Below are 12,315 nucleotides of genomic sequence, written 5' to 3'. Positions count from 1 at the left end.
CATTGATTGATTGATTGAAATATAAGAAAAATATTACATTTAAAAAAAAAAAAGAAGTAATCAAACAACAATTTAATGACCCATCCTGTTAAAGACCTCTGATGTAAACCATTTTGCCCAATGAAGATCTACATCCTTGCTCAGGATCTGGTGACTGACAAAACAGCCACTCTGAGCTTCTGTGCTGTGTAGCCAGAGCTCGGAGCTGAGGGCCTCTGAAAAGCAAAACAGGTGAAAAATAAGAGTTATCTTTCCAATGCTAACATCTGTTCATCCATCTTCCACACAGGTAACCCCCCTCTGAGTAACCCCTATGGGGACACCAACCTGACGGCCCCGGTGATGCTGGTGCAGCAGTTGGTGGCCGACATCCTCTTTGTGCGGACTAGCTACGTGAAGAAAATTATTGAGGACTGCAGCAACTCGGAGGAGACTGTGAAGCTGCTCCGCTTTAGCTGCTGGGAGAACCCCCAGTTTTCCTCCACTGTGCTCAGTGAGCTCCTCTGGCAGGTAAAACTACACATTACCAGAACCTCATTACTTGTGCTGATAGCTTGCTTACCTGTAAATTAACAGGTTCATGTTTCTGAAAAGGTGGCGTACTCTTACAATTATGAGCTCAGGCCTCATTTGGACTTGCTGCTTCAGATCCTTCTTATCGAGGACTCCTGGCAGACACACAGGTCCGACTTGATTTGACTTTTTTGAGGCTGGGTACGATGTGCTGTGTCATTATATAACGTCATAACGTCGCTTGTTGGCGCAGGATCCACAATGTGCTCAAAGGGATTCCGGATGACAGGGATGGTCTTTTTGATACCATCCAGCGCTCCAAGAACCACTACCAGAAACGAGCCTACCAGTGCATCAAGTGCATGGTGGCCCTCTTTAGCAACTGCCCAGTGGCTTACCAAATCCTGCAGGTAGGTATTGCTAACACTCATGAATGAATTTAAATGTCTGCTCAAATAATGATATGGGACTAGGAATGGGCGATACAGCCTAAACTAAAGTCTGTATCGCAATATATATTGCAGCCTCTTCCGATAACGATGTACATCTCTATGAATGTCAATAAAATAACTATTTCAAAAAGGGTTACAAACGCTCTAATTTGGCTGCTGAGGTATGCAGTAACATATTGCGTCGTTTCCGTTGTTTTATTTTATAGGAATTATTACTAATCTACTGGACTCTCACATTATCTATTAATGTAAGAATTTCAATAACTGTATCCAATCGGCATTCATTGCAACCGATCACCCAGAAGGGGTGTCCCAATGCCTGCGACACCTTCCTAAGGTTTCTTCTTCCCAGCTTAAGCTTTTGGAGTATTGCCTTGGGTGGATATAGACACTTGCGATTAAGGGCTATATAAATAAGTTTGAATTGATTTATATTTGATAACTTACTGTAAATCGCTGTTTGCTTTCTCTAGTAACATGTTTTTATCTACACCTCTGTTAAAATGTAATAAACACTTCTATTGTTTCAGTAATTTAGATTCGTTTTGGGCAATACTGCAAATTTGGGTATTTAATACCTAGTAGTTACAGAGGCGGTACTGTATTACTTAAATTTTTCAACATCATTGAACTACTAAAATTTTAACAATTGTTAAATATTTAAATTATTTCCAACTATTAACTCTGATTTAAATCATTTGGTTTTTGCCCTTTAAGTCCTCTTGTGTCCAGGGACTTATTTCTTGAGTTTCTAAACAATAATATTGACCATATAATATTACTATTAGAGCTGCAGCTGTGGAATATTTTAGTATTAGCTTTATTATTATTTTTATTTTTGTCCTGTCCAGCTTTTCAGGCAAATCATATTGTTGCTGTAGATGCCCATATCGGCTGTACAAATTTACTTTACAAAAGAGAAGTGTGGGATACTTCTCTTGTTACCTTATTTGTATTTTGACTTTGTTAATTGGATTTATATTATTATTTGGTGCAGCCGGGCCGGAGCAATATTTTTGCTTACCGGTAATTAAGGTTTAATTATACATGTTAAGATGTGCCCTCAATTATTGCGTTTGGCCTAATTGTCTTTTATTTCCTAAACGCCTGTTTTCATTATTGAAGGCTGACACGCACAGCTGAAATGCGTCTGTGGTTGATTGTGCCAATTTGTGTGTGCTAATAAAATCAGGTGCGCTCACAGCCCAATGTGCTGTGTGGTGTGGCCGCATAAACAAAGTTCTTGTCTCTCGTGCGTTTTTGATGATTATTATACGGTGCCGTTTAAATGGTGGTTTATCCACGCAAATCCACTGAGCTGTTTTCAACCTGCCAACAATACATAAACAATATAAAAAGGCAAACCACTTAATGACAACAGTTTTAAATTTTAAGAATGCAATACAGTTCATTGCATTCTTTGCATGCAAAATAGTAATCAATGTTCATTTTGCCATCATAACATGTTACAGATGAAAACACATATATAAAATTAGTTCAAAATTAATATTCCCTGAGAAAGTTAAAATAAAACTATATTCTGAGTATCAAAAATAAAACGATAAGAACAGTTTTCATTATATGAAACATAAAAAGTGGATTAGGTAGTGCCTTTAATACTGCATTTGACATGTGCAACCAGTAGTGAGTCACCACCAAGCAAAAACCGCGCATGCTCAGAAAAGTAGCGTCAGATTTACCGCCCGTCCGAGCACCCACTGGTAGAAATGTAGATCGGCGCCTATGCTATAGAGACTGTAGTGGGTGCAAGTGCAAGCTATCCATGTAGCATGTGGTTGCATGACTTGAATAACCCGAATAACTTTGCACGACTACTTTCGCGTGGTTACTAATGAAAGGCTAATTGAACACGACAGCTCGGATAGCGTTGTTAAGTTTTCAACACCTTTTGGCGGCATTTGATGACTTCGTGGGAGTGAAAGAACACAACCTGGTTATCATAATGAATAACATTTATTTTACTAACACAACGTTTGCGTTTACATTTGATAATAGATGACTTACCTCGCCTCCGGACGTCCCTCGATCGGATGCTTTCTCGACAGGTGCTAGAGCAGGGGTCACCAACCTTTTTGAAAGCAAGAGCTACTTCTTGGGTACTGATTAATGCGAAAGGCTACCAGTTTGATACACACTTAAATAAATTGCCAGAAATAGCCAATTTGCTCAATTTACCTTTAACTCTATGTTATTATTAATAATTAATGATATTTACACTTAATTGAACGGTTTAAAAGAGGAGAAAACACGAAAAAAAATGACAATTCAATTTTGAAACATAGTTTGTCTTCAATTTCGACTCTTTAAAATTCAAAATTCAACCGAAAAAAAGAAGAGAAAAACTTTAAAAAATTATTTATGGAACATCATTAGTAATTTTTCCTGATTAAGATTAACTTTAGAATTTTGATGACATGTTTTAAATAGGTTAAAATCCAATCTACACTTTGTTAGAGTATATAGCAAATTGGACCAAGCTATATTTCTAACAAAGACAAATGACTATTTTTTTCTAGATTTTCCAGAACAAATTTTTTTTTTTAAATTCAAAAAACTTTGAAATAAGATTTAAATTTGATTCTACAGATTTTCTGGATTTGCCAGAATAATTTTTTTGAATTTTAATCATAATAAGTTTGAAGAAATATTTCACGAATATTCTTCGTCGGAAAAATTAAATTAAAATCTATTTATTATTCTTTACAATAAAAAAACAATTTTTACTTGAACATTGATTTAAATTGTCAGGAAAGAAAAGGAAGGAATTTAAAAGGTATATGTGTTTAAAAATCCTAAAATAATTTTTAAGGCTGTATTTTTTCTCTAAAATTGTCTTTCTGAAAGTTATAAGAAGCAAAGTAAAAAAATGAATGAATTTATTTAAACAAGTGAAGACCAAGTCTTTAAAATATTTTCTTGGATTTTCAAATTCTATTTGAGTTTTGTCTCTTAGAATTAAAAATGTCGGGCAAAGCGAGACCAGCTTGCTAGTAAATAAATAAAATGTAAAAAATAAATGCAGCTCACTGGTAAGTGCTGCTATTTGAGCTATTTTTAGAACAGGCCGGCGGGCTACTCATCTGGTCCTTACGGGCTACCTGGTGCCCGCAGGCACCGCGTTGGTGACCCCTGTGCTAGAGCATCGAAATTGTGGTATGCGAGCTCCACTTTGCAATGTTTCCATACGACTGCGTTTTCCTTCCATTTTAGTGTGAAGTGTTCCCACACCTTATACAACTTTTGTCGCTTTTTAATTCCCTCGTTTTGCTACGGCTCCTGTTCACTGCTTTCTGCGACGTCTGTCATTGAGTTATAATGGCGAAAAAGTTGACTAAATTCAGGCGTATTTAAAGGAGCGGTGTTGTGCGGTGTATGATCTGACGTAAACACGATGTGCAATACCTAAACAGTCCGTGCGAAACGTGAGCTTTGACTACTAAACAAGGCAAAATGGCATACTTTTTTTTTTTTAAAACTTGACGCCTCGAGGCAGCAAAAATTCATCGAATATATTTTGTAATCGAATTACTCGAGGAATCGTTTCAGCTCTAATTACTATACATGATATCGTTACTTTCGAAAATTTGTATCGATTCGTCCACCTTGGTTTTACATTCAAGAGCTTTAACTCGCACTTAGAATATCCTCTTAGTGTGTAGTGCAGCATGTTTAGCTATTCCGACACATGCAATTTATTTGCAGCCATGAAGGTATCCTGACTTAGAAGTGGCTTTGCTCTGTGGAGGGACGTTGGCTACTAGCGAGAATACTACATTCTGTTAAAGATGCTTTGGTTCGCTTGTCGCTGTGCTATTTGGTTCAATCTTAAATAAGACATAGGAAGTGGTTTTAGGCTTGTCTCTGCAGTTAAGACAGTATAAAAAGCGCTTTTAGGAAGGCTCCTCGTTTAATGCTAATGATTCATTTCTCTCCACACCTGTCTGTGTTTCAAAGAATCACCATTGTGCACTTTTTCAACTTATTACATTTTCCCAGTAGCTCTGCACTTTTCCAACGTAATAGATGCCATACATCACACATAAAAATGTAACATTGAGGAGTGGATATTAATGTTGGCAATACTAGCATAGCTATGTGAGTTACAGTGCTAACATTACACTCATTTTAACAGCAACGTCATGCTAGGTTGGCCTATTTGCTGAAAAAAAACAAATTATCAAATGTACAGTTCCAATGTTTGTTGCTGACTGACTGCAAGTTAGCAGAGTGCCAGGGTGCATTTTAAGATGATTAGCGAAGCCATTTAAGATGTGTAGCGAAGCCATCTGTGTGTGTATTTTTCACCAAGTGGAACATAATATTGTTTGTCTACTGTCACAACATCACTAAAATAGAGTAATCCTAGTGTCTTGGCACCTACATTCTCTTGCTTATAAAGTTTAATAGCCGTACGTTGTTTAACCAAGCGTATTTGCTGTGTATGCCCACACAGAGCAACGGTGACCTCAAGCGAAAGTGGACGTGGGCAGTGGAGTGGCTAGGCGACGAGCTGGAGAGGAGGCCTTACTCTGGGAACCCACAGTACACATACAACAATTGGTCGCCTCCAGTCCAGAGCAACGAGACGTCCAACGGCTACTTCCTTGAGCGCTCACACAGCGCACGCATGACCCTCGCCAAGGCCTGCGAGCTGTGTCCCGAGGAGGTAATCACACATCAAATTGACTGTGATGACTACATTTACATTAACCAGGGGTGTCCAAAGTCTGGCTCGGAGGGCTTTTTGAACGCCCGCAGGATATTATAACCTTGAAGTGTGGACTTACTTTAGACTTTTGCCAACAATTACACAAAGCTGTCAATGAAGGCTGTATTCTTTAATTATAATGAATTGTTCAACATACACGGACCTACGTTGGGTTTGTTTTTAGTGTGTTTTCTAACAAATGTGAAGGATTTGATAGTGGTCCTCACAACCATCAGTTTTTAATGTTAATGTGGCCCTTGGTGGAAAAAGTTTGGACACCCCTAACTTATTGTGCACTATTCTGAATGTCTTAGGTTTTTTCTGCTAATTTGGAAGCCTTATGACATCCATCATGATTATTATGCAACATACTGTAAATGCTCTAATTAACGCCTCTATTTAAACTGCAGAGTCTCCGATAATCGATCTGTGTGCGTACTCTACAAAAGCAAATAAAACTAAACCCACTAGCATTAACCTCCTGATGTAGTTGTTTACATAATTATGATGGCAGCAGCTGCAATGGAAATATGATTGGTCCACATCTGCCTCCGCATGCGCTATAAAATGTCTATTGTGCTACTCAACTGTCCATGTGAAGCTGATGCGCTTTGCACTTGCCATATTGTTAACAAAACTAATCTGCTCAGCAGTTTTGCTACATTTGGTTTGGTTGCCGCTACGTTGTGCTATACACTTGTTAATAAACAACCATGTGCTTGTAGAGAACTGTATTGAATTAGTCATTAAATGTATTAAAGTTAAAGTACGTTATAGGTAGGGATGTAACGATAAACTGTATTAATAATAACTGCAGTAAAACTCCACAGATGAGTTAGTATTACCGTTTTTTAAATTGAAATGATCGAAAAACGTGTCATTGATAACTGCACTTTTGATAAACTCATGGCCTGACTGGCGCCAGCCAGCTAGCTTAGATGCTAACTAGGGATGTCCGATAATGGCTTTTTGCCGATATCCGATATTGTCCAACTCTTTAATTACCGATACCGATATCAACCGATATATGCAGTTGTGGAATTAACACATTATTATGCCTAGTTTGGACAACCAGGTATGGTGAAGATAAGGTACTTTTTAAAAAAATTTGTAAAATAAGATAAATAAATTAAAAACATTTTCTTGAATAAAAAAGAAAGTACAACAATATAAAAACAGTTACATAGAAACTAGTAATGAATGAAAATTAGTAAAATTAACTGTTAAAGGTTAGTACTATTAGTGGACCAGCAGCACGCACAATCATGTGTGCTTACGGACTGTATCCCTTGCAGACTGTATTGATATATATTGATATATAATGTAGGAAGCAGAATATTAATAACAGAAAGAAACAACCCTTTTGTGTGAATGAGTGTAAATGGGGGAGGGAGGTTTTTTGGGTTGGTGCACTAATTGTAAGTGTATCTTGTTTTTTATGTTGATTTAATAAAAATTAAAAAAATTAAATAAAAAAAACCCTGATACCGATAATAAAAAAACCGATACCGATAATTTCCGATATTACATTTTAACGCATATATCTCTAATGCTAACAGGAAAACAAGAGACATTAAAGTCTTCCCCCATTAAACTGGACATATTGTGTAAAACAACTTTTCTTACATATCTGTACCTGTTTTTGTCTAATAAGGATCTGCATAAGTCCCAAAAATCTAAAATAAAACCATGGCGGAGAGATTTATAAAACAATCTTGCCTTCCTTCATATTTCCTACAAACGAGACGTTTGGAATTTTCCCAATTTGTGACGTTTTTTCCAAATGTGACGTCAGCGGATGTTGCTATAGTATAAAGTTACCCAAAGTGCTTTGCGCGGGTTCGCCATTCAACGACAAAGTCAATAAGTTCCTTTTTTTTCCTCTATGCTCTTGTTGTGGAGCTGCACATGCTTTCGCCGCTGTTGCCATTTCTAATATAAAGAAGCATGTAGTTTGAGCTTATATCTGTCAGACTTCCTTGATGAAAGCGCTAAAAACTACGTAATGGCTCACGGGGAGAAGAAGCTGTCAAAGTGGAGGCACGTAAATAAGACCACCCAAAAAATCGCGCAGCTTGAAGATGGTCTGTAAAACATAATCTATGCACAATTTTGACCAAAGAACCACCATCACGTGTTATGTCGATCCCAAGGAAGTGTTTTTAATGTCGAAAAAAAATAATCTGACCGCAATAAGAAACACACCCCAATCTAAACTAGTATTCAACCTATAAACTGCTCTCTTGTGATTGTTCTGTAATGAAAAGAATAGGAGTCAGTAGTTTTTACGGTGATTTCAAGTACCTCTGAACAGAGGACGCCGCCACAACGCCCGCCAGAAATAATAAAGACTTTATTCTACGCACTTTCAAATAAATTAAATCTTAAAGTGCTACAGTACAAACCTATATTTTTAACAATTAAAGCTTAGCAATTAAGCAGATCAAATACTAAGACTAAAACACTATCAGTGAAGCATATGAAACACAAAACGTGCAAAATAGTAGCTTTTCTAAGTTTATTTGTGTTATTAAAATAAGTTATTCAAAATATTTAAGTGTGTTTATACTGTAAGTACTTTTTGGAGCACATTCAACAATACTGCGGTAACTGACCATTTTGGTATTAAATGTTCATATTGTTACATTCCTACTTGTATCTAATGAGTTTAATTTAAATAACAGCCCCCCTGCTTCCAATTAACGGCCCGTCTTAATTAGAGCATTCACGGTAGCATACGCAGAGTGTACTTCTTCATGTAGATGATTAACTTTCTGCCCTGCATTGTTGATGCGTTGCTGTAAGGTGTTTATCCAAGGCTGCCGTAGATGGACTACTTGGATGTATTTGCATTAATGTTTGCGGCCAGGATGTTAGGATGTGAAATTACTTGTCAGAGCCACTTAAGCCTGGTGTATACTCTCGCCTTGGTGACGTTTCCCCTCCCCTTGTGTAGTTTACGTGCCACCTCCAAAAAATCCTAGGTTTGCATCGCTGTGATTGGCCAGTTTTTGCCAAGGAGAGTCCCTGAACACAGATGCTTAAATGCTCGTATGAAATAAAACAACAGTGGTTAAACATTTGCCAGAAAACTGATATTGTGTACTTGATATCTCGGGGCGCTCTAAAAATAATAACTGAAGCGTATTGCGTCGAGAAAATGTCACAAAGTACGGCACTCCTAACTTTTATTGACAAAATTGTGCCAACAGGTTAAATTCCGACACATTTTCTCTCATGCACACACGTCTTTTTCTCCGTCAATAATCATTTTCCTGCACTTACAGGCACGGTATATTTACAAAAATGCAATTTCTGAACATTAACACCAGCATGTTGTTTACTTAAAATAACTATTTAACAGTGTTTTTTTTCCCATGATAGCACTCTAGTCACATGTACTAAACGGCCGAATAGTGTTGCAAATAATAACGTCCTCTGTCGCGACTCGTTCAGAAGTTGCACAGTCCATCTTTACAAAGGTACCGTATTTTTCGGAGTATAAGCCGAAAATGCATAATAAAGAAGGAAAAAAACATATATAAGTCGCACTGGAGTATAAGTCGCATTTTTGGGGGAAATGTATTTGATAAAAGCCAACACCAAGAATAGACACTTGAAAGGCAATTAAAAGGCCTACTGAAATGATTTTTTTTTATTTAAACGGGGATAGCAGATCTATTCTATGTGTCATACTTGAACATTTCGCGATATTGCCATATTTTTGCTGAAAGGATTTAGTATAGAACAACGACGATAAAGATCGCAACTTTTGGTATCTGATAAAAAAAAAAAGGCTTGCCCCTACCGGAAGTAGCGTGACGTAGTCAATTGAACATATACGCAAAGTTCCCTATTGTTTACAATGATGGCCGCCAGAAGTGAGAGAGATTCGGACCGAGAAAGCGACGATTTCCCCATTAATTTGAGCGAGGATGAAAGATTTGTGGATGAGGAAAGTGCAAGTGAAGGACTAGTGGGGAGTGGAAGCGATTCAGATAGGGAAGATGCTGTGAGAGCCGGGGGTGACCTGATATTCAGCTGGGAATGACTACAACAGTAAATATACAAGACATATATATACTCTATTAGCCGCAACACAACCAGGCTTATATTTAATATGCCACAAATTAATCCCGCATAACAAACACCTAGGTGTTTGTTATGCTAGCTACTAGCTCGAGCTAGTAATATGGACGGGATCCCGTATATATAACCCGCCAATACAATTCAAACACCTGCACAACACACACACTCACTCAGCCCAAAGGACCGTTCACCTAACCCAAGGTTCATAAAGCTTATATATTTAACCAAAGTTACGTACGTGACACGCACGTACGGGCAAGCGATCAAATGTTTGGAAGCGTGCGGGTGGGACCTGATATTCAGCTGGGAATGACTACAACAGTAAATAAACACAAGACATATATATACTCTATTAGCCACAACACAACCAGGCTTATATTTAATATGCCACAAATTAATCCCGCATAACAAACACCTAGGTGTTTGTTATGCTAGCTCCTAGCTACTAGCTCGAGCTAGTTATAGCAAGCGATCAAATGTTTGGAAGCGTACTCACGGTATCGCGTCTGCGTCTGTTAACGAAGTCAAAGTCCTCCTGGTAAGAGTCTCTGTTGTCCGAGTTCTTCGATCTTGACTGCATCTTTCGGGAATGTAAACAATGAAACACCGACTGTGTTGTGTTGCTGACTTCCCTCGCAAAATACTCCGCTTCGCACCGACTTTCTTCTTTGCTTGCTCAGCTTCTTTCTCCATAATGCAATGAACATAATTGCAACAGATTCACCAACACAGATGTCCAGAATACTGTGGAATAATGACATGAAAACAGAGCTATTTCGTATGGGCTTCAATGGGGAAGCCATACCTCTGTTAAACTGGCTATGTCACGCGCATACGTCATCCTCCAAAGGCGCTTTGAACCGGAAGTTCCCCGGGAAATTTAAAATTGCACTTTATAAGTTAACCCGGCCGTATTGGCATGTGTTGCAATGTTAAGATTTCATCATTGATATATAAACTATCAGACTGCGTGGTCGGTAGTAGTGGCTTTCAGTAGGCCTTTAAAATGTCTAAAGAATAGTGAACAACAGGCTGAATAAGTGTACGTTATATGAGGCATAAATAACCAACTGAGAAGGTGCCTGGTATGTTAACGTAACATATTATGGTAAGAGTCATTCAAATAACTATAACATATAGAACATGCTATATGTTTACCAAACAATCTGTCACTCCTAATTGCTAAATCCCATGAAATCTTATACGTCTAGTCTCTTACGTGAATGAGATCAATAATATTTAGGGATGTCCGATAATGGCTTTTTGCCGATATCCGATATGCCGATATTGTCCAACTCTTTAAGTACCGATACCGATATCAACCGATACCGATATCAACCGATATATACAGTCGTGGAATTAACACATTATTATGCCTAATTTGGACAACCAGGTATGGTGAAGATAAGGTACTTTTTTAAAAAATGAATAAAATAAAATAAGAAATAAATTAAAAACATTTTCTTGAATAAAGAAGAAAGTAAAACAATGTAAAATCAGTTACATAGAAACTAGTAATTAATGAAAATTTGTAAAATTAACTGTTAAAGGTTAGTACTATTAGTGGAGCAGCAGCACGCACAATCATGTGTGCTTACGGACTGTATCCCTTGCAGACTGTATTGATATATATTGATATATAATGTAGGAAGCAGAATATTAATAACAGAAAAACAACCCTTTTGTGTGAATGAGTGTAAATGGGGGAGGGAGGTTTTTTGGGTTGGTGCACTAATTGTAAGTGTATCTTGTGTTTTTTATGTGGATTTAATAATAAAAAATAAATAAAAAAACGATACTGATAATTTAAAAAAACGATACCGATAATTTCCGATATTACATTGTAACGCATTTATCGGCCGATAATATCGGCAGACCGATATTATCGGACATCTCTAATAATATTATTTGATATTTTACGCTAATGTGTTAATCATTTCACACATAAGTCGCTCCTGAGTATAAGTCGCACCCCCGGCCAAACTATGAAAAAAACTGCGACTTATAGTCCGAAAAATACGGTATTATCTTCTGGTTTATAAGTAAAACGTCCATTAAAATGAATCTGATGATTGTGAATGATTACTTCCAGTGTAGACACAGATGTCGATGTCGTCACTTAACAGGAAATAAATACAGTATCTAGTCCACAACAGTTGCAGTTTCTCCTTTTGGAGACACTGCCCCGAGAATTACAAATTTGGCGCCACCCCGCACGGTAGAACCATAAATCAAACAAGACGCCATCGGCGGGACACCAGCTACGTGACACGAGAGTATATGCCAGGCTTTGCATGCTGGGATGTATGGCGTTTTGATGGATCTCTTCTAGTTGAGCTCCGGAGGCTCAGCCAATCCTCAGTAACAATAACGCGACTTTGAGCATTGTGTGTACATGTCATGTCAAAGATAGTTGCATTTGTTCAGTGCAGTGGAATGACACACTTCTCCTGTAATATTTCACACACAGCTCAAGTGTACTGAGGGAAGCCCAGGGAAGGTCAGTATCCCAGGCACCCCCCTCCCCTCACA

At 37.8% G+C, this 12,315-nt stretch overlaps 1 protein-coding gene across 5 annotated transcripts in view; it reads left to right on the top strand.

Moving 5' to 3' along the window:
• Window positions 1-12,315, top strand: part of usp9 (ubiquitin specific peptidase 9) — a 71,996-nt gene that overhangs the window by 55,600 nt on the left and 4,081 nt on the right. For 2 of the 5 annotated variants that reach the window (XM_062061703.1, XM_062061701.1), the window contains 5 exons: window positions 290-510; window positions 577-683; window positions 767-923; window positions 5,440-5,652; window positions 12,254-12,283. In XM_062061703.1, coding sequence (XP_061917687.1) covers window positions 290-510; window positions 577-683; window positions 767-923; window positions 5,440-5,652; window positions 12,254-12,283 — 728 coding nt within the window. The remainder of the gene's footprint in view (window positions 1-289; window positions 511-576; window positions 684-766; window positions 924-5,439; window positions 5,653-12,253; window positions 12,284-12,315) is intronic. The other 3 variants (XM_062061702.1, XM_062061704.1, XM_062061705.1) reach the window with 2 other exon arrangements.

The sequence above is a fragment of the Entelurus aequoreus genome, linkage group LG10 (genome assembly GCF_033978785.1).
Source record: "Entelurus aequoreus isolate RoL-2023_Sb linkage group LG10, RoL_Eaeq_v1.1, whole genome shotgun sequence".
In the NCBI taxonomy this organism is placed as follows: Eukaryota; Metazoa; Chordata; class Actinopteri; order Syngnathiformes; family Syngnathidae; genus Entelurus; species Entelurus aequoreus.
This window is presented reverse-complemented; position numbering and strand designations above follow the sequence as displayed.